The sequence below is a fragment of the Caretta caretta genome, chromosome 3 (genome assembly GCF_965140235.1).
Source record: "Caretta caretta isolate rCarCar2 chromosome 3, rCarCar1.hap1, whole genome shotgun sequence".
In the NCBI taxonomy this organism is placed as follows: Eukaryota; Metazoa; Chordata; order Testudines; family Cheloniidae; genus Caretta; species Caretta caretta.
The window spans coordinates 66,192,970-66,217,848 of record NC_134208.1 but is presented as its reverse complement, the minus strand read 5'-3'; the positions used below and the strand labels follow the sequence as shown (position 1 = coordinate 66,217,848).

Below are 24,879 nucleotides of genomic sequence, written 5' to 3'. Positions count from 1 at the left end.
AATATGAGCCAGACAGAGTGAGAATGCTCTATAGCCCTATGGTTAGGGCACTCAGAGACTCAAATTCAAGTTCCTGTTCCAATGACTATATTAATTATTTAAACAAAGTGGAACAGCTTCAACATGAAACACAGAGAGACCGACTCTAGAATACTCTATAGCCCAGTGGTTAAGATACCCACACTTCTCAGATTCTGGATGAAATCCCAGCTCCATCAAAGCCAAGGGCAAAACTCCCATTGATTTCAATGGAGCCAGGATTTCAGCCATTGTTTCAAACTGAGGACAATATAAAAGGCCAGGAGAGCAGCAGGATAGCTATGAAGGCTGGATAAATAGCTAGGAGACTAAGAAATTCAACACAGAAAAGCAAGGGAAGACAGCAGAAGGAATGATATAGCATCCATTGAGTGTTCAAGAGAACTCTAAACTCAAGATAGCTCCAGTCTACACAGACTTGTGCATGAATCTAAATATAGTTAGGCCATAGAATCTCATTCTACAGACAAAGGTTCCTGGTGTTAATGCACTCTTTGCTAGTCTACTTTCTTGTTTTGGTCACAGTATTATAAAAGGGTTATTTGAACATGAAAGGCACTACAGGCACACTGCTGAGATCAGTACTTGAAAATCAGAATGTCACATATGAATGTCATAGTTTTGTTAAAATAAACGTGTGAAACTCATTAAATTTGAATGATGTAACAAATGAACACCAAGGATCAGGGTTTAAAAGGATGTTAGGTGCCTACAGTTGCAGATAGAAGTCTCCTGGGATTCAAATCCATAGGAGTTTAGGCATTTTTGAAAATCCAACAAGGCACCTAGCTGCATCTTTAGGTACCCAAATATCTTTAAAAAACTGGCCCTAAATGCTTTAACATTTGAGTTTAGCTAGTAGTTAATCATTATCATAACGATCTTTGCTTCTCAGATGCTACCGCTGTCCAGTACATTTTCTGAGAGCTATATCCTAACTAACTCATAGTTCCTTCGAACTGGTCAGCTAACTTCATACTGCACAGACTATTGCCATAAAACCAAACACTCCTGAAGATTTCATTGAAAGGCAATGCCTGTCATGTACAGACCTGCAGTTCTAAAGGTGGGCGTTAGCTAACACACATCTCATTTTGCATTTCAAGGTGAAGTATTATTTAGGCAGAACATAAAATATTTCAACAAATAATGCAGACGAGAACTGAAGGAAAATAATCCAACACACATTCAACAGGAGGGAAATAAGTGTACTGAAAAAGCCTTAAAGAGTGAAAGAGGAAAGGAGTTAAATATAAATTTACAATACCATGTAGTGGGAGAAAATGTCTCTATGAATTTAGGCTGCATACATGTAGCTAGTGAGACTAAGCCTAGAACTCTAGGTACAAGTTCTAGACACCCCCATGTGGGCAAATGTGAACAAAGTGGAAGGAAGAAAAGCAAAGATTAAAAGGCTAGAAGGACTGAGTTACGAATATATGAATCCCTCCTGCAGAGCCAAGCTAAAACAAATGAACAACAAGGAATGGTTTATTTGTAAAGCAGCTCAAGTGGGTGAGTATAACCAGGAGTAATAGGAGGAAACTGAACCAAGGATGGTGGTGAAGATTGGATAGGAGGGGAAGTCTTCTAGTGCTGAAGTCTGACAGTGGAGGCGTATCCTAAGGGAAATGACTGAAGACCCATAGAGGAAATCAATTTATGCTGGAATGAACAAAGGTATTGAGAATGTAGTGTGTGTGACTCAAGAACTTACCATCTCTAAGGTATCTTCAAAGTATGACATTATTTGACTGTATTTCAGATGCAGTGCTATCTATGGTGCTTATATGGCCACCATCACCGTAGAATCTGAACATCTCACAATCTTTAATGCATTTATCCTCACAACACCCCTGTAGAAGTACTATTCTCTGCATTTAACAGATGGGGAACTAAGGCTCAATGAGACTAATGCTCATTAGGTATTTAGGCATTTCTCTGCTCGGTGTTGTGACATCTCACCTCTAGGCAGCCTGCCACCTAGTGGAATCCTCAGCCCCAAGTTGGCACCCGGGCTCTCCATATATGCATGGAGATCATTAAGTGCTTAAGAAAGGGATCCTCAGAAGCCAGGAAGCTGAGAGGAGAGCTACCTAAGCTAGCCAGGAGTGAAATGCTGAGGAGAGAGGCTTAAGCACCTCATAGGCTGACCTGGTGCACCTGACTGATGGGCCAGAGATAAGTGCCTCTTTCTGCTCAGGATCCTCAGCCAGGAACCCTCTTCTAGAGTTAGGCACCTAAATGGTCAATGTGACTTAGGTTAGGTAACCCATAACCTAGCAGCCAAAACTATCAGTCTCTGTCTACTGCTTTATACCCCTCTCCTGCTCACCTGTTTCCCTGTCTCCACAGCTGTCTTGTGTGGGTGCAAGTTCTTTCTCCCCACCTGTCGGTGGCCTGACTGCAGAGCCTAACTGGTGTCAGGCTTTAGGCATGCTCAGAGTATGCTTACAGGATTGGGCTCTCCTGGCAAGATAGGTGTTCCCCCACCTAGTTTGACAATTCCACTTTGAGGGTCTCTGGGGCTTTGATTTGAGCAGCTCATTAGCTGCAGGGTGGTGTCAGGACTTAGGTGGCTTTGCATGTGCCTGCTGGCAGAAACAAAGATGTCTTGGGGACTTAGGCACCTATCAGTTTAGGCAGCAGCAGTAGCTGAACGGTGGTTTTGAAAATGTCAGTGGCACTTAATGATGAATTTAGGTGCCTGAAGAGGCAATTAGGCACATAAGACCCTTTAAGGATCTGGGCCCCAGACCATACAGCAGTTAACTCTAAATGTTTCATTCTGCCATCTGGTACTTTGCTCCCCTTTTCTGTGTATCACCACCTTCATTTCTACAACAGACACCTGTCCAACCCATGATCTTAGGGCTTTAAAAGATATTGAACAAATTGTCACCGTAATGTAAGCAAGTAGAGCAATTGATACAGTGCACCTCAAAAGGTCATTTAAAACACTCCACACATTTCCCCTAAAAATAAATTAAAAAAATAAATAAAACAACCTGTTCAAAATAAGTCTCTGGTGCAGAAAAAGATCAAGCTCAGCTTTCCAAACTTGGACTGAAGTTTAGATGGTGAAGGTTAGACAACTAAATCTACATTTATGCATCTAAATTTTAAGAATTGTTGAGCAAGAGTGATTCCCACTAAATTCCTGGAGCACTGGGTACACCATATGTCTGGGGGTGGGGCAGGGAGAAGAGTCATCGCTTATACATAGGTGCATAAATACAGATTTCAGGTGTCAAACTTTGGTTAATTTGGGTACCTAAAGAGTAGTAGAAAACCATCTTATTCAATAAGGCTTTTATATGATGTGTCAATACTGATAAATAAGCAGCATAACGTCTAAACCCTATGTTACACAGAGAAGATCAATATGGTATAAAACGCAGGTATATCAGATTCAGTAGGATTAGAAAAGTTTGACCAAGAGCAAAAAACACTGTCATTTTATAGAGTATTCTATTAGTAGAATTTCCATTACAATAATATCCTCTGCTTTACAAAACTAGTAAGCGTGTTCTAATAGATTTTAATAGATTTGCACAGAGGAAGTTAAATTTTGTAAAGAGGAGAATATACAGTTACAAAAACCACAACACACTTAGGCTTTACTATATTAAGGCCCTTTGTTATTGATATTTACCATTTCCCCCCCCAAAATTCCCAAGTTTTTGAAAAAGCCATTGTTCAGGTTTTACTGATTCCTCCTCCCCTCCCCTCCCTTCCCTTCCATTTTTGGGACCTGGGCAATTTTTGAAGGAGAAACAGCTTGGGCTGAGCTGAAGGGATGAAGTCAGGAGAGGGCTGCATCTGGTGGGGCGAGTAATCACAGGATATAGCATTCTACTCCCCTCCTGACCCCAGCCCCTCAGGATGCCCCATTCATTTCCCCTGCATGGGGGCTGGTGGAATGAGACAGGCAAGGAATCGGGCCCGCGCAGCTGAGACAACCCAACTACTGCAAGCAGTGGAAGGTTTCCTCAGCTGCCACATACAGAGAACACTGTCACTACCCATTGTTTTCAGTTTTTGAACCAATTTGCTCACGCTTTTTAAATTTTTGAATAAAAACTGATAAATTCCTGGGAAATTTAAAACAAAAATAAATACAAAAAACAAAAGAGGCTTAGATGTTTACCAGCTCCCAAGATTTGCACTATTGGGCACAATACAGGCTACAATGATTGATACAGATTCTCTTTTTTCTGTTTATATTAGTCTGCCTTGCTAAATTATATTAGTCAACAATTTGTAAGTATAGGTTACAAAAACAGACTCATGAGGTGCATATACTAGTTTTCCTAAGGCCATTTTTAAATGAGCTACAATGGAGCCTGGAAATCTAGACATAATATGCACTACTCCTACTACTCCTCTGAGCATTCTGTGCCAAAAAATTAAAAATTCTGTGCACAGTATTTTAAAATTCTGCAAATTTTGTCTAAATACTACTACATAATCACGCCAGTTGCAATTATTTTGGTAATTTATTTCAAAATACCTGTCAGCAAGTATGTCTGTAACAATACAGACACACAAAACTTCCCCCAGCAGTAGAGAGTTAAAGAAACACCTATGACAACCCAGTTCCTATTTCTCTGCCCCTTCCCTCCCACAGAGCCCAGCCGGCCCAGATACCTGCACCCTCTTCCCCCCAGAACCCAGGCAAGGCCCCCCCCTTGCCCAGACACCCACCCTCTCCCACCCCAGAGCCCAAGGATCCAGAGGGAGGAACAGCCTGATGCTGGGTCCCAGTCTTTCAGAGTTTGCTGTGCGCCGCCCTCTCCTCCCCTCAGGGCATGCTGGGAACTGAAGCTGCCAACTGAACCCTCTAGCTCTCTTCCCATCCCCCCAGCAGTGTCTTCTATGTGCAAGCTGGGCTCTGCGGGTCCAGCGACCTCTAGTGGCAGCTAGCAGCACTGTAGCCCATTTCTGTGAGGGAAAGGAAATTCTGTGTGCACAACATTAATTTCTGCAAAATTCTGCAGTGGGCAGAATTCCCCCAGGAGTAACCTACTGACAATAGTTGAAATAATTATTTTAAAAATAAAACAGATTAAGGGCAGCTGGTACTGATTAAAACATCTTCTCTTTTCTAGATCAAAGTGTCTCCTGTTTGTGTTATAAATGAAACACTGACACTCCTTAGCCCATTGTCCCATGTTTGGATGTGGTTTAACTAGGCTGCAACTTTATTAACTCATCTGGGAACTATCCAACAATAACTCATGCTTCCAGGCTTTACCCTTCCTTAATCATTTCAACCTGACAGGGCTGCCATCAGTCCCCCTCCACTCCAAAGCTGGTCCAAGCCAGTTACTGAGACTCCATTGCCCTCCCCTCATTTGAGAGTTAAGGGCCTGGGGAAAGGGGGTTGTCTCTAGATATTAGAAGCCTCAATCCCATTATCCGGCTTCTTTAGGGGATGCCTTCTCCTAAGCCCACTTTCAGTTTATCAGGGAACTGGACCCCCTATAGAATGAGTAGCTGCTCAGGACACTTGCATCCAGGCCTGAGCGGAGACTCAGGACTGGAGGGACAGGATTTAGATCCCCTCCCACAGGTGCACAAGGGCCAATGAGTTACCTGAGCCCCATGGGCCCACCCACCAGCTCAAGTGACGCCTTTCCATCCTCCAACTCTCAAGTGATGGGGAACTCTTAAAGAAGCCACTACCCTTTTCCCCCCTGCCAGTCTCAACATAAGACAATAAGAATGGCCCTACTGGGTCAGACCAAAGGTCCATCTAGCCCAGTATCCTGTCTTAGAATCATAGAATCATAGAATATAAGGGTTGGAAGGGACCCCAGAAGGTCATCTAGTCCAACCCCCTGCTCAAAGCAGGACCAATTCCCAGTTAAATCATCCCAGCCAGGGCTTTGTCAAGCCTGACCTTAAAAACCTCTAAGGAAGGAGATTCTACCACCTCCCTAGGTAACGCATTCCAGTGTTTCACCACCCTCATAGTGAAAAAGTTTTTCCTAATATCCAATCTAAACCTCCCCCACTGTAACTTGAGACCATTACTCCTCGTTCTGTCATCTGATACCATTGAGAACAGTCTAGAGCCATCCTCTTTGGAACCCCCTTTCAGGTAGTTGAAAACAGCTATCAAATCCCCCCTCATTCTTCTCTTCTGCAGGCTAAACAATCCCAGCTCCCTCAGCCTCTCCTCATAACTCATATGTTCCAGACCCCTAATCATTTTTGTTGCCCTTCGCTGGACTCTCTCCAATTTATCCACATCCTTCTTGAAGTGTGGGGCCCAAAACTGGACACAGTACTCCAGATGAGGCCTCACCAATGTCGAATAGAGGGGAACGATCACGTCCCTCGATCTGCTCGCTATGCCCCTACTTATACATCCCAAAATGCCATTGGCCTTCTTGGCAACAAGGGCACACTGCTGACTCATATCCAGCTTCTCGTCCACTGTCACCCCTAGGTCCTTTTCCGCAGAACTGCTGCCTAGCCATTCGGTCCCTAGTCTGTAGCTGTGCATTGGGTTCTTCCGTCCTAAGTGCAGGACCCTGCACTTATCCTTATTGAACCTCATCAGATTTCTTTTGGCCCAATCCTCCAATTTGTCTAGGTCCCTCTGTATCCTATCCCTCCCCTCCAGCGTATCTACCACTCCTCCCAGTTTAGTATCATCCGCAAATTTGCTGAGAGTGCAATCCACACCATCCTCCAGATCATTTATGAAGATATTGAACAAGATATCTTCTGACAGTGGCCAGTGCCAGGTGCCCCAGAGGGAATGAACAGAACCGGTAATCATCAAGTGATCCATCCCCCTGTCACCCATTCCCAGCCTCTGGCAAACAGGGGGATAGAACAGAAGGCTGGGCAGCGTGCAGTGTAGATGTACCTCTAAAGGAATGTCATCAAGGTTCGGAGGCCTAAACTGGAGCCTACCATCTTTCTTTTAGGCTGAATGTGTGCGCGTATGCCCATTATGCTGTCCTTCCTCTCTACTGCATTCTGATTTTGCTAAGCAGGTGGGGTATTAAAACATACTATACAGAAGTGCTCTCTCAAATGAGTTCTGAAAACAAAGCTTCTCAAATATTTTGGTGCCATCAACCTGGTCACAAGAACAAAATAGGCAGGCAGAGTAGAAGGGTGGTATAATATCTGCACTGACAAAACACATCCTGGAACGGCATAGAAACAAGCACCCTGGATTTGTCGTCTGTTCCGCAAAAGATGATTGATGTTAGAAATTGTGCTGCTCTGGCTTCTGAATAGGCAAACGTTTTAGTATCAGCTGAAGAGTATTTTAAAAAAAAATCTCCTTTTTTTATAGTAGGTAAAATTCTGGGCAGTTTAGCCTTGACAGTGTACCCTTTACAAATAACTCAATAGAAGGGACCATCACTGTAATGGGAAAAACATTTGATCAGCACATCACATTGCTGTCACACTCTGATCAGACTCACTCTTGGTGCGGTGCTCCTGTCTTCGTCAGCAAGGTCAGCACAAAGAACATGAAAATGACAAAAACTGCCAGACCGACCCAAAATCCAATCACAATGGAATCTGCAGGAGAGAGGTAATAAATTGATTAGTGTTCCACCTTCACTTGTAAACAGGTTCCATTCCACATAATGTGTCATGACTCAGAGTTCAGAAAGGCTTTGTTTCTTATTACAAGACACATTCAACATCCTGACCGGTCAATGTACCGGGCACTATGTCTCTGGAAAAAGCCAATGGATATAAAAGTGACTAGTTCAGCATCAGATACATCAAGCATGCACAGCACTGAATGCAGAAATACTGACTAATTCAATTAGAGTCACCTCGTCTTTGATGCAGTACCTTATGTGAAAATCATCATCTATAATTTTTAGAAACTCTAATGATGTTTTACTACTGACAGCATCCAAGCACGGATGTCTCTCAAACTGAAGTCCCCCGTAACACCACCATTTTTCTTCCCACACAAGTACTTGCGGAGTAACTCAGTGTTCTCTGGTTTGATCTGATGATCTGTAACAAACCCCACACTAGTACCCTCTCCTGGGCTTTGTTAGTTGGGACATTGATCCACATACACTCAAGAACGTTCAGCTCGAACAGCCACATCTTGTTCTTAAAACAGCTTGTTCTAAAGTGGCCTACTTAATCACGGTGGTGGATCTGCCACTTTGAGTCTCAGTTAGATGATCCAGATGTTTTCCAAAGCCAACGACGGGGCAGACAAGTGTTACTGTCAGTATCACTGTGGATCTCCCCAAGAAACAGAGCCAGTGTCCTCCAAGTTTTGTTTGGATGTCATAGGAATATAGGATTTGCTATACCAGGTGTGGTCAGAAGTCCACCTATTTCAATATTCCCTCTAACAGTGTCCAGATCCAGATGTTTCAGAGGAAGGTGCAAGAAACTGACAGTGAACGATAACCTGTCCCATTAGGGGATGGCCTATGGCCTGAAGCATAAAGGTTTGTATCCCTTCTAAATTTTATCTTTCTTCCTTTCTAATGTAACAGAAGTTGTCAACCATATAAATGTTTAAAGCCTTTTTGGAATACTACTAAGCTCTTGGCCTCAATGATAGTTAGTGGCCATGGCTAGATTCTGAGGTATCCCTCAGCACTGCTTGGCTCAGTGTGAGGCATATTAGGCGTTCTACTACATTTCTCTCCCTCCCAGATCCTCAAGGCAGGCTTTGGACTGTTATAACTTGTGCAAACTGAAATGGGTACCACAGCCCATTCTGCCAGCCCAGGATCACTAGAATTCAGTAGAAAACAAACATACCAGGAAGACACCACAACTTTGTCAACAACCTTATTCCTATAGTCACGAAGAGACTGATCCAGTGACTACTGAAGTCAATGGGAGTCTCTTCACGGACTTTAATGAATATTGGACCTAGCTCAAAGGCCGCAGCACATACACACACAAAAAAATCTTCAGCTCTTGCAGCTGTTAATATCCCCCTAATGAGTGGCGATATAACCAGACTCCAGTTCCATAGATTTTAAATACAGAGGGAAAAAAGAAGGAAAACAGACAAAGCATTAACAGTACAAGCATGACTTCATATAAAAAAGTGATTTCAAACTGAATTGCCTTTCGGAAAATGATGAATATTTATGGAAACCTAAAGCTGCACAGTGGTTAAAATACAGGCGCCAGTTGCCTGGAGGATTTCTACATACGCTTTCCAAATTTAATTGGTAGTTGAAAAAAATACATTGTTCCCTTCACCCAACTGGGAGTAGTGAAAAGTAATGAAATACTAAATAATTGCTCTACGAAGCTTGCAGGGCTTTCAATTGCATTATCACTATGGGATAGGATTTTTCCTGTTTTACTAGATATTCTCCCCTTTTCTACTCCCCCAGCTACACCACACATATGCCAGCTAAGCCATTTTAAAAATGGAGGACCTCCCCCTCAATCACACAAAAAGAATTCAAGTATATCTAGCCACGACCCTTACCTGCCTTCCCTTACATCCCTTTACACTCTCATAACACCTTAAAAGCTGTGGAATTCCATTGGGAAGACTTCACCCACAAGTCTCAAGATGCAGAGAGAATGAAGGGTTGTTCCAAATTTGCTTCTTTATCTGCATCTGCCAGAAGTCACAGTGCTCCTCCACTGACTGCTACATCTTGACACCATGAACCACATATACACAATTTAAGTGACTAATGGCCAAATTCTGCGTTCAGTTGCACCAGTGTAACCTCAGTGAATTCACTGGGGTTGCACTGATATACCAAAAGTTGAATTTGGCCCTATATTTTAAGGTGTGCGAGAAAGCCTGGTCACTTAGTATCTTTTAATAATTTGTAGCAGAAAGTCCGAACCAACTGACAGATACATATGCTAGGAACTAGGAAATTAAAATTAGAGACAAGTCCAGGCTTCAAGGTTCAGAGCTGGCTCTGAAAGCCATAATGCTCAGAAGGGTTCCAACCCAGTTCATTACAGAGATGGGGCTACTGATATTTGGGTGTTGGTTAGAATTCCCACTTCACCACCTACTAACGTGCAGGTGTTCTGAGATCCAGGCTTTTGTCCTGGGGCCCATCTTTAATTAAAATATTTACTCCTTTTGTTTACGGTTTCACATTTTTGTACCCCTGACTCAAGGGTTAAGTTCCGCCTGCATTAAGGAGTCATAAGGTAGCTTGCATTAAAAGGGAACTGCAAGACAGACATCTTAGTTAAAAAGGCTGATAAATTTGGCAGTCATCAAATTAACAGATTTTTTTGAGGGGAAGGAGGGAGATAATGGGATTGAGTATATTTGAGAGTTTAAAAGCACCGTTACTGGAGGTTATAAGAGAAAACACTTAGCACGCCCTACAAAAGGAACTGGCAAAGATTTAATCACACCATTGTTACCTCCCACAATTTCTGCCTAACTGCTACTACCTTGAAAGAGGACATATTCCTTATTAGCATTAAACAGATTCCATTAAACCATTTGCAAGAACATTAGTAGTAGTATCCACTGTTATTAGTTATTAACAGCTACCTGGCATGACGGTGATCATGACTTGTGTTAATATATTCCGTGCAAAGAACTAACGTTTAATTCCATATTGTTTTAGACCACAGGTAAGCAAATTGGCAGACATACCACAGTTGGCATCCATTTTTCATAGTGTAATGCTCCAGGTTATTCAAGTATAGCCTATCTGCTAATAACGTCAAGGTTTCTAGATTAATTTGGCTATGATCATTGTTTGGAATCAAGCACATTAGTATGAATTCAATATATAACTGTTCCCAAGATGTGTCTCCCCCTTCACCAAGGGATAACTAACTCATTGTAACCAGCTCCAACAGCCATCACTATTAATAAACTAATGAGGAAAGAGGACAGGTGCCAGGGGAAGCATTAATCCAGTCCGCTCTCTAATTCTTCTTAAGGTAGTGGTAACTCTGAAAACTACTCCCATTAACTGGTTTCAGAGTAACAGCCGTGTTAGTCTGTATTCGCAAAAAGAAAAGGAGTACTTGTGGCACCTTAGAGACTAACCAATTTATTTGAGCATGAGCTTTCGTGAGCTACAGCTCACTTCATCGGATGCATACCGTGGAAACTGCAGCAGACTTTATATATACACAGAGAATATGAAACAATACCTCCTCCCACCCCACTGTCCTGCTGGTAATAGCTTATCTAAAGTGATCATCAGGTTGGGCCATTTCCAGCACAAATCCAGGTTTTCTCACCCTCCACCCCCCCACACAAATTCACTCTCCTGCTGGTGATAGCCCATCCAAAGTGACAACTCTTTACACAATGTGCATGATAATCAAGTTGGGCCATTTCCTGCACAAATCCAGGTTCTCTCACCCCCTCACCCCCCTCCCAAAAACCACACACACAAACTCACTATTTTTGGGAGGGGGGTGAGGGGGTGAGAGAACCTGGATTTGTGCAGGAAATGGCCCAACTTGATTATCATGCACATTGTGTAAAGAGTTGTCACCTTGGATGGGCTATCACCAGCAGGAGAGTGAATTTGTGTGGGGGGGTGGAGGGTGAGAAAACCTGGATTTGTGCTGGAAATGGCCCAACCTGATGATCACTTTAGATAAGCTATTACCAGCAGGACAGTGGGGTGGGAGGAGGTATTGTTTCATATTCTCTGTGTATATATAAAGTCTGCTGCAGTTTCCACGGTATGCATCCGATGAAGTGAGCTGTAGCTCACGAAAGCTCATGCTCAAATAAATTGGTTAGTCTCTAAGGTGCCACAAGTACTCCTTTTCTTTTTCCCATTAACTGGGACATCCTGCAGCACCACCTTTGGTTGTTTAAAAAAGGCTGGGGTGTTCTTTGTTGTTTTGTTTTGTTTTTTACGGGGTGTAGGGGAGGGGTTGGTGCTTGAACTTTCCATATAAATCCACCTTTGGGCAGAGACCAACACTGGGAAGATTTCATGCTGAAATGTGAAACTCTGTCAATCTGTTTCTTTACTTCAGCAGGTGGGTATTGTAGTTGTACCCACCTGCTGAAGTGAAGAAACAGATTGACAGAGCCAGAAGAGTACCCAGAAGTCACCCACTACAGGACAGGCCCAACAAAGAAAATAACAGAACACCACTAGCCATCACCTTCAGCTCCCAACTAAAACCTCTCCAATGCATTATCAAGAATCTACAACCTATCCTGAAGGACGACCCATCACTCTCACAAATCTTGGGAGACAGGCCAGTCCTTGCCTACAGACAGCCCCCCAACCTGAAGCAAATACTCACCAGCAACTACATACCACACAACAGAACCACTAACCCAGGAACCTATCCTTGCAACAAAGCCCGTTGCCAACTGTGCCCACATATCTATTCAGGGGACACCATCACAGGGCCTAATAACATCAGCCACACTATCAGAGGCTCATTCACCTGCACATCCACCAATGTGATATATGCCATCATGTGCAAGCAATGCCACTCTGCCATGTACATTGGTCAAACTGGTCTCTACGTAAAAGAATAAATGGACACAAATCAGATGTCAAGAATGATTACATTCATAAACCAGTCGGAGAACATTTCAATCTCTCTGGTCATGCGATTACAGACATGAAAGTTGTGATATTACAACAAAAAAATTTCAAAACCAGACTCCAGCGAGAGACTGCTGAATTGGAATTCATTTGCAAATTGGATACAATTAACTGAGGCTTGAATAGAGACTGGGAGTGGCTAAGTCGGCGCAAGTGGTGTTCTCGTCCATCCTCCCCGTAGAAGGAAAAGGCTGGGGCAGGGACCGTCGAATCGTGGAAGTCAACGAATGGCTACGCAGGTGGTGTCGGAGAGAAGGCTTTGGATTCTTTGACCATGGGATGGTGTTCCATGAAGGAGGAGTGCTGGGCAGAGATGGGCTCCATCTTACGAAGAGAGGGAAGAGCATCTTTGCGAGCAGGCTGGCTAACCTAGTGAGGAGGGCTTTAAACTAGGTTCACCGGGGGAAGGAGACCAAAGCCCTGAGGTAAGTGGGAAAGCGGTATACCGGGAGGAAGCACAGGCAGGAATGTCTGTGAGGGGAGGGCTTCTGCCTCATACTGAGAATGAGGGGCGATCAGCAGGTTATCTCAAGTGCTTATATACGAATGCACAAAGCCTTGGAAACAAGCAGGGAGAACTGGAGGTCCTGGTGATGTCAAGGAATTATGACGTGATTGGAATAACAGAGACTTGGTGGGATAACTCACATGACTGGAGTACTGTCATGGATGGTTATAAACTGTTCAGAAAGGACAGGCAGGGCAGAAAAGGTGGGGGAGTAGCACTGTATGTAAGGGAGCAGTATGACTGCTCAGAGCTCCGGTACGAAACTGCAGAAAAACCTGAGTGTCTCTGGATTAAGTTTAGAAGAGTGATGTAGTGGTGGGAGTCTGCTATAGACCACCGGACCAGGGGGATGAGGTGGATGAGGCTTTCTTCTGGCAACTCGCAGAAGCTACTAGATCGTACGCCCTGGTTCTCATGGGTGACTTTAATTTTCCTGGTATCTGCTGGGAGAGCAATACAGCGGTGCATAGACAATCCAGGAAGTTTTTGGAAAGCGTAGAGGACAATTTCCTGGTGCAAGTGCTAGACGAGCCAACTAGGGGGGGAGCTTTTCTTGACCTGCTGCTCACAAACAGGGAAGAATTAGTGAGGGAAGCAAAAGTGGATGGGAATCTGGGAGGCAGTGACCATGAGTTGGTTGAGTTCAGGATCCTGACATAGGGAAGAAAGGTAAGCAGCAGGATACGGACCCTGGACTTCAGGAAAGCAGACTTCGACTCCCTCAGAGAACGGATGGGTAGGATCCCTTGGGGGACTAACATGAAGGGGAAAGGAGTCCAGGAGAGCTGGCTGTATTTCAAGGAATCCCTGTTGAGGTTACAGGGACAAACCATCCCGATGAGTCAAAAGAATAGTAAATATGGCAGGCGACCAGCTTGGCTTAACGGTGAAATCCTATGGATCTTAAACATAAAAAAGAAGCTTACAAGAAGTGGAAGGTTGGACATATGACCAGGGAAGAGTATAAAAATATTGCTCGGGCATGTAGGAATGAAATCAGGAGGGCCAAATCGCACCTGGAGCTGCAGCTAGCCAGAGATGTCAAGAGTAACAAGAAGGGTTTCTTCAGGTATGTTGGCAACAAGAAGAAAGCCAAGGAGGGTGTGGGCCCCTTACTGAATGGGGGAGGCAACCTACTGACAGAGGATGTGGAAAAGGCTAATGTACTCAATGCTTTTTTTGCCTCTGTCTTCACTAACAAGGACAGCTCCCAGACTGCTGCGCTGGGCATCACAACATGGGGAGTAGATGGCCAGCCCTCTGTGGAGAAAGAGGTGGTTAGGGACTATTTAGAAAAGCTGGACGTGCACAAGTCCATGGGGCCGGACGAGTTGCATCCGAGAGTGCTAAAGGAATTGGCGGTTGTGATTGCAGAGCCATTGGCCATTATCTTTGAAAACTCGTGGCGAACGGGGGAAGTCCCAGATGACTGGAAAAAGGCTAATGTAGTGCCAATCTCTAAAAAAGGGAAGAAGGAGGATCCTGGGAACTACAGGCCAGTCAGCCTCACCTTGGTCCCCGGAAAAATCATGGAGCAGGTCCTCAAAGAATCAATCCTGAAGCACTTACATGAGAGGAAAGTGATCAGGAACAGTCAGCATGGATTCACCAAGGGAAGGTCATGCCTGACTAATCTAATCGCCTTCTATGATGAGATTACTGGTTCTGTGGATGAAGGGAAAGCAGTGGATGTATTGTTTCTTGACTTTAGCAAAGCTTTTGACACGGTCTCCCACAGTATTCTTGTCAGCAAGTTAAAGAAGTATGGGCTGGATGAATGCACCATAAGGTGGGTCGAAAGTTGGCTAGATTGTCAGGCTCAACGGGTAGTGATCAATGGCTCCATGTCTAGTTGGCAGCCAGTGTCAAGTGGAGCGCCCCAGGGGTCGGTCCGGGGGCCGGCTTTGTTCAATATCTTCATAAATGATCTGGAGGATGGTGTGGATTGCACTCTCAGCAAATTTGCGGATGATACTAAAGTGGGAGGAGTGGTAGATACTCTGGAGGGCAGGGATAGGATACAGAGGGACCTAGACAAATTGGAGGATTGGGCCAAAAGAAATCTGATGAGGTTCAGTAAGGATAAGTGCAGGGTCCTGCACTCGGGACGGAAGAACCCAATGCACAGCTACAGACTAGGGACCGAATGGCTAAGCAGCAGTTCTGCGGAAAAGGACCTAGGGGTGACAGTGGACGAGAAGCTGGATATGAGTCAGCAGTGTGCCCTTGTTGCCAAGAAGGCCAATGGCATTTTGGGATGTATAAGTAGGGGCACAGCGAGCAGATCGAGGGACGTGATCGTTCCCCTCTATTCGACATTGGTGAGGCCTCATCTGGAGTACTGTGTCCAGTTTTGGGCCCCACACTACAAGAAGGATGTGGAAAAATTGGAGAGAGTCCAGCGAAGGGCAACAAAAATGATTAGGGGTCTGGAACACATGACTTATGAGGAGAGGCTGAGGGAACTGGGATTGTTTAGTCTGTGGAAGAGAAGAATGAGGGGGGATTTGATAGCTGCTTTCAACTACCTGAGAGGTGGTTCCAGAGAGGATGGTTCTAGACTATTCTCAGTGGTAGAAGAGGACAGGACAAGGAGTAATGGTCTCAAGTTGCAGTGGGGATGGTTTAGGTTGGATATTAGGAAAAACTTTTTCACTAGGAGGGTGGTGAAACACTGGAATGCGTTACCTAGGGAGGTGGTAGAATCTCCTTCCTTAGAAGTTTTTAAGGTCAGGCTTGACAAAGCCCTGGCTGGGATGATTTAATTGGGGATTGGTCCTGCTTTGAGCAGGGGGTTGGACTAGATGACCTCCTGAGGTCCTTTCCAACCCTGATATTCTATGATTCTATGATTCTTAAGTCATTATGCAAGGTAACCTATTTCCCCTTGTTTTTTCCTACCCCTTCCCCACCCCCTGTTCCTCAGACGTTCTTGTTAAACCCTGGATTTGTGCTGGAAATGGCCCACCTTGATTATCATACACATTGTAAGGAGAATGATCACTTTAGATAAGCTATTACCAGCAGGAGAGTGGGGTGGGGAAAGAAAACCTTTTGAAGTGATAAACACTCATTTTTTCATGGTCTATGTGTATAAAAACATCCTCACTGCATTTTCCACTTTTATGCATCAGATGAAGTGAGCTGTAGCTCACGAAAGCTTATGCTCAAATAAATTGGTTAGTCTCTAAGGTGCCACAAGTACTCCTTTTCTTTTTACTTTTGTCAAATATCTAGTCTTTTAAAAAATAAAAAACAATTGAGTCATAAGGGTCTGACAATGACAGTAGGCACAGTGAAGCATGCTATAATTAAGGCTGAAACCCAAGTTCAGATATAGCCCTCTCCCTTTAAAGGTGTTTATATTCCCTGGAAAACAAGTTTTGTTGAACACTTTGGCATCCATCCACCCAGGTACTTATATGGCCCTCAACACTGTAATACCAAAGCACCTACTCTTATCTAGATGCCCCTATGCACCCACATTAATGTTGCTTTCCGAAGCTTTTCCTGCAGTGGGCAGGAACCTAGTGCATATTTTACCTCTGTAATACAGTCCTGTAGCCTTAACATTCTACCTGTCTTGCAGCTGATTTCCTGGCCAGAGGGCGAATTCTACTGAATACAGATGAGTTGCCATTAAAACCTTCATGCAAGCCAGGTAGGTAGAACTTTAAGCCTCTAGGACTTTTCTCTACACAGCCGTGTCAGAGTCATTGAGAATTACAGTATGACCATGCATTATTCAGATTCTGTAAAACCAGAATCAAGTCCACTGACTAGACTTTGTATGTTTCCCAGCTGTACTACCTTGTATTTGTTCAAGTTGAAACTCATTTTATTTCTAACCTCTCCGCTACACCTTTATATGATTTTTTTTGTTTGAATTGCTGGTTGACAACTCTCACATCAGTATAATATGGGACTAAGAATTTTGTTTAACCCACTCCAGATCAAGATGTTAAATAATAACAAACCTAATGCAGATCTCTGCAATAGCCTACTATACAGCTCCTTACATTGATATATTCCTATTTATCAAATAATGTTTCAAAACAGGTTATACAGGAAGACTGTAGAACACATAGGACATTGATTCCATTCTGATTAAAACTGCATAAATATGAAATACATGACATTTCATATTGATTCAGCATGCTGCCTGGAACGGGCTGTTCTCCTTATCCCCCACTACTTAATTATACTTACAATAGTTTATGGTGAATTTGATCCTTCTGACTAATGACTAAATATAAACCTATGGTTTGTACACTATAAACTGGTTCTAAAATTTAAAAAGTTCCCTCTATTTGTTTTATATAATTGATTTATAACAAGCAGTGCAGATTATGATGCTGACATGGAGAACGGAAACAAGCTGACACTGCCAGTATCTTTGACACAAGCCACCAAACAGCTTTCAGAGGGAAACATCCATCGCTACCAGTAAGCCCGATCTCTGTATTCTATTTCCATCCCCTGAACCCTTGAGACCCACACACACTTGTTTGATCTTTTCTTATTTACATATACTTGTTTTAATGCTCACCACTATTAGCAAACATATAATGATAAAGGTCTCACCTGAAAGAATTTTCTAAATTGGTTTTAAACCTTTTAATGGTTTTTCAGATATATTTTAACAAGAACAAAGCAGCCATGTTTCTTTTCTTATCAGTGAGAACTTTTTTATTCTCCATAAAGCAACTGGATGTTGCAGTGGATCATAAAGCATGGGGAAATTTCTATTTGAACCAAAGAACTGGTATCCAGGATATCCCAAACTACTGATACGCATAAGAAAAAAAAATACTTCAACAAAGAGAAATCAATGAAGCTATTAATTCAAGGAGTTGTGTGTGGGATAATCAATTCACAGAAAAAGATTTTTGAAAAGCTATCCATTAAGAATACAGGAACTTCAAAGCATAGAATACAGAACTGCCAGATAGGACTTACATTTATGAGCTTTCAGTCCTTCGAAGGAAACTGGTCCGTACTCATAGTACTCATACTCCCAAGTGTAATCAGAGTTAGACAAAGCCTGCTGAGATGTTCGGTTGGAAATTAACCTATGGGCAGACATCACTAACCTGTACAGACATAAAATGTGAACACAAAACATGTTAGTATATAGAAATATTTCTAACACTGTCTTTATATGTTTTTATAATCATGCGCCATCTTTTGGCTTTCCCCCTCCTCTGTCCCTTTCATAAGCAATGCCCCACCCTTGCATAAAGGGCCATATCCCACCTGTTCCTTTCAAAGCCAATTCCACCACTCCTTCAGATAGAGCCATCATGTTCCATCCCATTCCTTCCCTGCCCTATCCCTTCTCCAGGCAAATCACCAACCTGCGTAGAGCTTCCTTTTAATAGAAAGGTGGAATATATGAGGATCTCCACAGAATGTTCCTATTAACACACACAAGTATCAGAGCACATCACTCAGACAGAACATGCCTCCCCTAGGCCGAATACAGTAAATACAAATGATCATCAGGAATGGGAGTCCAGAGGTTTAGGGAGTGTCGTCTTATGGTATGTTTACATTACAAGCATTACAGCGGCACAGTTGTGGCTATGCCCCTATGGCAGTGGTGGGCAAACTACGGCCCGGGGGTTGCATCTGGTCCTCCAGGCGTTTTAATCCAGCCCTCGAGCACCCGCCGGGGAGCGGAGTCTGAGGCTTGCCCTGTTCCAGTGCTTGCCCCGCTCTGGTGCTCCAGCTGGGGAGTGGAGTCTGGGGCTTTCCCCATTCCACGCAGCTCCCAGAAGCAGCGGGATGTCCCCCCTCTGGCTCCTATGTGTAGGGGCAGCCAGGGGGCTCCACACGCTGCCCCTGCCCTAAGCGCTGCCCCGCAGCTCCCATTGGACAGGGAACCACAGCCAATGGGAGCTGCAGGGGCAGCACCTGTGGACAGGGCAGCGCGCAGAGCTGTCTGACTGTGCGTCCTCCATGTAGGAACCAGAAGGGAGACATGCCACTGTTTCTGGGAGCTGCTTGAGGTAAGCGCCCCCCGGAGCCTGCTCCCCAACCCCCTGCCCCAGCCCGGATATCCTTCCTGCCCTCCAAACCTCTCAGTCCCAGCCCTAAACACCTTCCTGCACCTCCAACCCCTCATCCCCACCCCCACCCCAGAGCATGCACCCCCAGCCAGAGCCCTCCTGCACCCTAACCCCCAATTTTATGAGCATTCATGGCCCGCCATACAATTTCCATACCCAGATGTTGCCCTCGGGCCAAAAAGTTTGCCCACCCCTGCCCTATGGTGTAGGCAGAGAGACAGTTTCTATCACTGTCGTAAACCTACCCCCTCAAGAGGCAGTAGCTAGGTTCTTCCATCAATCTAGCAGTTCCTACACCAGAGCTTAGGAACTGTTCACACCTCTGAGCAATGTAAATAGGCCTACCTAAATTTTAGCGTGGTGTAGACCAGGTCTCAATTGCACCAGGCTTTGTTTTCGGTAGGTCTCTACAACAAGAAAATATAAAATCAAGCCTAATAATCATTCTAAAGGAAAATTTCTGATCAGTTCTAAATATTGTGGAGTGGGAGAGGAGTTTCTTCAGATGGGGAAGGAAAAAGTCCTTTTTTTAAAACAGGTTCAGTTTTCACATTATGGCCCCAATCCAGCAAAGTGCTTATTTTAAACACTTGAATAGACACATGGAAGTCAAAGTCCAGCATATGCTTTAATTGCTGAATTAGGCCCTTTGTGTATTTTGTAATTTTTTGCCTCGTGCAATAGATAAAACAAAATAAAGTGAGATAGTCCCTTTAAAACTCACAGAGGTGCACATTTTAAAGAAATGTACAAGAAAGATTATTTTCTTTTTTAACAAAAAGATCTGAAAGCCAACTCCCGTCATGATAAAAAAAATGATATAATCTGTAGACTTCCAGAGCATTAATTCAGTGTCGCTATTCCAAAGAAAGTTGGCACTCTGTGTTCATTTTGATATATAGCTCTAATAGTAAGCCATGTATGATTTTAACCAACATAAGATTCCACTGGTTTTAGGAGCTAAAAACTGAATCCAAGTAGGGAGCTGACTCATCTTTGAAATAAATGATATAATCATGAAACCATGATTTAAATACCATGTTTTAAATGGAAAGAGGTTTTAAATTGTCATGCTTTTACTGTAAAAAAAATCCTTTGGTCAATCATTTATATTTGCTGTACTGTTTTGGTGCTATTTAAAAAGCAGATAAGCTGAAAATAATTCATACACTGCACAAAAGATTCAATAATGTATCAAAGATTTAAATTCATGATCCATCCTTTACTCACATGGAGCAGTTGCTTTGGCTTCAATATACTGCTTGTATGAGTAAGGGTAGCAGGACTTAGTGCTTACTTTGGCTTCAATCCTCCAATGGAAATCAAAAGGGTTCCACATGGGAGTAGAGGTTTGCCTGCATGCATCGCATTGCAGGATCAGGATAGTACATTGTTACAAGTATGTTAATTGTTCTTTCAGTTTTAGGTAATTTCCTACAATAAGCACATACTGTAAAACAAAGCACAAAGAGAGAGTTGCCTGCATCTATTCTAATAGCTAAGACTTCTACTAAATTTCTGAAGTATTAAGAAAAAGGACTAAGCATTTTTAAGGGTTATACAGAAATAACAGAAGGAACAAATGTTTGTTCAAAAAACCACCCCACTCATCTTGCCAAGCGTAAGCTTTGAAAATGAGGCAAACTTTCCATCCCTGAGATTCTCACAAACGTGTCTGCATCACGGATCATATTGTAACACCTGGCCAAAAATGTCCATATTCAAACAATGATGCACCTTATAATGATGCACGTTATTCTAATTCTGGGTGATGGGAAGTATCAGTGGATCATTGGGAACCTCAGTTCCTTAGTCTCGGTACTTTTTTCTTTAGATTTAGACGGGAGGGAAATGCAACTTGCTGAATCCAAAAGAGCAGGAGGATAGTGAGTGGGCAGAATAATAGCTACCCCTCAAAAATGCTGGAGACAGTGCACGTTCTGTTCTTTCATGCCAGTCAGGTAGACTGCTGTGCTCTATCTCCCCCTCTTGGGCCACAACCAGAGATATGTTCACTATGCACCATTCTCACTGAAGTTACGGAGAGGAAGGAGTCTCAGACTCAAGCCCAGCTTGTATGATGTGCTACAGAAGGCTATCAGATGAGAGAGAGCTGCAAGATGGCTTTTGCTTTCAGGAGGTGACCCATGTTCTCTCGCACTGCTCATTTATATGCATTTTCACACACTATAATCCTTTCCATCTTCCCCAGTATTTTTTCCCCTTTAGTTCCCTATAAACCCCAGCGTGTACAAACTGAGAAAGAAAAAGCTGCCAAGATTTATATTTTAGCATGGAGCATAAGGATTCGCCCAAAAAAGGGGATAATTTAAAGAATAAATGTCTGGCCCTGTAATAGTTTTTTGGTCAAGTAAAGATGCAAGCAGCTTGCCAAGAAAATGTTCCTCTTGATCATATTTCTGTGTAATTGGTATCCAAATTCCACTCCAAATGCAAATATTAACCTTCATGAACAGCTCAACTGAACATCAGAGTCATTTATTTTTCTTCGTTAGCATTTGCTTGCTTTCATCTTTCATAAAACAAATAAGTGCAACAAAGTGAATTGGCGTAAATAACAGAAGGCATAAGGCTTCCCTTTGTTTGAAAGGTAGAAAAATAGTTCACTATTTGGTACTGTCTCAGTGAAAGTCTGTATAACACCATATCTGCTTCAATTAATTCAGAGAGCTATTTTTATTGGCCCAGGAAAGGCACTGGATAATACCCATCTTCTTGTTATTGTTTAGGTAAACGTGATATTCTTTTATTGACTTTCTGGAGTGTGGGGGTAAAGTCATTTTAACCATGGTTTATTTTTTCAAGATCAAGTAAACGCCCAGCCAATTATCGCCTAGTGTCAAACCCATCATTCATGAGCAAGCTCATAGAGGAGCTAGTCAAAGGCCGCCTATCATCCCATCTAACTGAAGCCGACATTCTAGACCCGGCACAATCTGGGTGTAGGCCAGGACACGGACCTGAAACAGCTTTATGGAACTGACAGATGATCTCCTCCAATCAAAAGATAGAGAACAGACATCCATTCTCATCCTCCTGGATCCCTCTGCAGTGTTCAACACTGCTGACCATGAAATACAGCAGTCTCGCCCGAGAGAGATGGCAGCGGTCCAGGATAACATGCTAAAATGGTTTGAGCCTTCCTGGAGGGACACACCCAAAAAAAGTAGTGATGGGAAAATGCACCACCTCTAGACCCCTCACTTATGGGGCTCCACAAGGATCAGTTCTCGCTCCAGTCCTTTTCAACATCTACATGCAACCACTAGGTGTACAGGTCAAACAACATGGATTCACAGGCCAGCAATATGCAGATGACACACAGCTCTACCTATCTTTCACCACATACCCCTACCATCAAGATGGCCCAGTGCTTGGAGGAGATCAGCTCATGGATGAAGAACAGCTGGCTGAAGCAGAACCCAAGGAAGACCAGGTGATGCTGATGGGAAGAGGATAGTATTCTGAGGAGTTTGCAGCCATGTTCACTCCCCTGTGGTTGAAGGTTCACATCCACAACTGGTCAGTTCAGTCCGTAGTCTAGGAGTATTCTCAGATTCCTCGCTGATGCCAAACTCCCACGTCACAATAGACATGAGTAATGCTTTCTACCATCTCCAGCTGGCTAGGAGATTCCATCCCATACTGGCAGACAAAGGCCTCAGTTGTTTATGTCTTCGTCACCTCTCGGCTGGACTACAGCAATGCAATATATTTGGGCAGGAAGCCATCAGCACTTAGGAAACTCCAGCTAGTACAGTACACTGCAGCATGTCTCCTCAGCGTGCAAGCTACCATGAACACATCACACCTGTCCTCTGCTCCCCATAGAATTTTTAATTAAGTTCAAGGTCTCAGTCTTTAACTTCAAAGCACCCCATGGCTTCGGCCCAGGACGCCTAAAAGACTGCTTAAAGCTCCAGGACAAAGACCGAGGTCGACAACTTAGCTCCTCTGGCACAATGGTATAACAACGGAATCAAGTCCTAAATTGTCAGAAATAATTTTGGTTTTTATTTAGAAAATTTTATATACAGAAAGTTGCAAATATTTTTCTGTCTCCATACAGAAGCTTATAATTACTGCATGACCATTACCTGAGCTGTTTGGTATATATAAATAGTGTGTGCTACCTGACATATATGCAAAAAGAAAAGGAGTACTTGTGGCACCTTAGAGACTAACCAATTTATTTGAGCATGAGCTTTCGTGAGCTACAGCTCACTTCATCAGATGTTTACCGTGGAAACTGCAGCAGACTTTATATACACACAGAGAATATGAAACAATACCTCCTCCCACCCCACTGTCCTGCTGGTAATAGCTTATCTAAAGTGATCAACAGGTGGGTCATTTCCAGCACAAATCCAGGTTTTCTCACCCTCCACCCCCCCACACAAATTCACTCTCCTGCTGGTGCTAGCCCATCCAAAGTGACAACTCTTTGCATAATCAAGTCGGGCTATTTCCTGCATAGATCAAGGTTTTCTCACATCCCCCCCACCCCCATACACACACAAACTCACTCTCCTGCTGGTAATAGCTCATCTAAACTGACCACTCTCCAAGTTTAAATCCAAGTTAAACCAGAACATCTGGAGGGGGGGGGGTAGGAAAAAACAAGAAGAAACAGGCTACCTTGCATAATGACTTAGCCACTCCCAGTCTCTATTTAAGCCTAAATTAATAGTATCCAATTTGCAAATGAATTCCAATTCAGCAGTTTCTCGCTGGAGTCTGGATTTGAAGTTTTTTTGTTTTAAGATAGCGACCTTCATGTCTGTGATTGCGTGACCAGAGAGATTGAAGTGTTCTCCGACTGGTTTATGAATGTTATAATTCTTGACATCTGATTTGTGTCCATTTATTCTTTTACGTAGAGACTGTCCAGTTTGACCAATGTACATGGCAGAGGGGCATTGCTGGCACATGATGGCATATATCACATTGGTGGATGTGCAGGTGAACGAGCCTCTGATAGTGTGGCTGATGTTATTAGGCCCTGTGATGGTGTCCCCTGAATAGATATGTGGGCACAATTGGCAACGGGCTTTGTTGCAAGGATAAGTTCCTGGGTTAGTGGTTCTGTTGTGTGGTATGTGGTTGTTGGTGAGTATTTGCTTCAGGTTGCGGGGCTGTCTGTAGGCAAGGACTGGCCTGTCTCCCAAGACTTGTGAGAGTGTTGGGTCATCCTTTAGGATAGGTTGTAGATCCTTAATAATGCTTCGGAGGGGTTTTAGTTGGGGGCTGAAGGTGACCGCTAGTGGCGTTCTGTTATTTTCTTTGTTAGGCCTGTCCTGTAGTAGGTAACTTCTGGGAACTCTTCTGGCTCTATCAATCTGTTTCTTTACTTCTGCAGGTGGGTATTGTAGTTGTAAGAAAGCTTGACAGAGATCTTGTAGGTGTTTGTCTCTGTCTGAGGGGTTGGAGCAAATGCGGTTGTATCGCAGAGCTTGGCTGTAGACGATGGATCGTGTGGTGTGGTCAGGGTGAAAGCTGGAGGCATGCAGGTAGGAATAGCGGTCAGTAGGTTTCCGGTATAGGGTGGTGTTTATGTGGCCATTGTTAATTAGCACTGTAGTGTCCAGGAAGTGGATCTCTTGTGTGGACTGGACCAGGCTGAGGTTGGTGGTGGGATGGAAATTGTTGAAATCGTGGTGGAATTCCTCAAGGGCTTCTT

At 43.6% G+C, this 24,879-nt stretch overlaps 1 protein-coding gene across 7 annotated transcripts in view; it reads right to left on the bottom strand.

The window, feature by feature from the left end:
• MRAP2 (melanocortin 2 receptor accessory protein 2) overlaps positions 1-24,879 on the bottom strand; it is a 51,907-nt gene that overhangs the window by 13,192 nt on the left and 13,836 nt on the right. For 4 of the 7 annotated variants that reach the window (XM_048845109.2, XM_048845107.2, XM_048845108.2 and 1 more), the window contains 3 exons: positions 19,524-19,585; positions 18,067-18,200; positions 7,494-7,593 (listed from right to left, as the gene is read on the bottom strand). In XM_048845109.2, coding sequence (XP_048701066.1) covers positions 7,494-7,593; positions 18,067-18,193 — 227 coding nt within the window. In that variant the 5' untranslated portion in view covers positions 18,194-18,200; positions 19,524-19,585. Of the gene's footprint in view, positions 1-7,493; positions 7,594-18,066; positions 18,201-18,363; positions 18,479-19,523; positions 19,586-24,879 lie in introns of all 7 variants that reach the window. The other 3 variants (XM_048845112.2, XM_048845111.2, XM_048845113.2) reach the window with 2 other exon arrangements.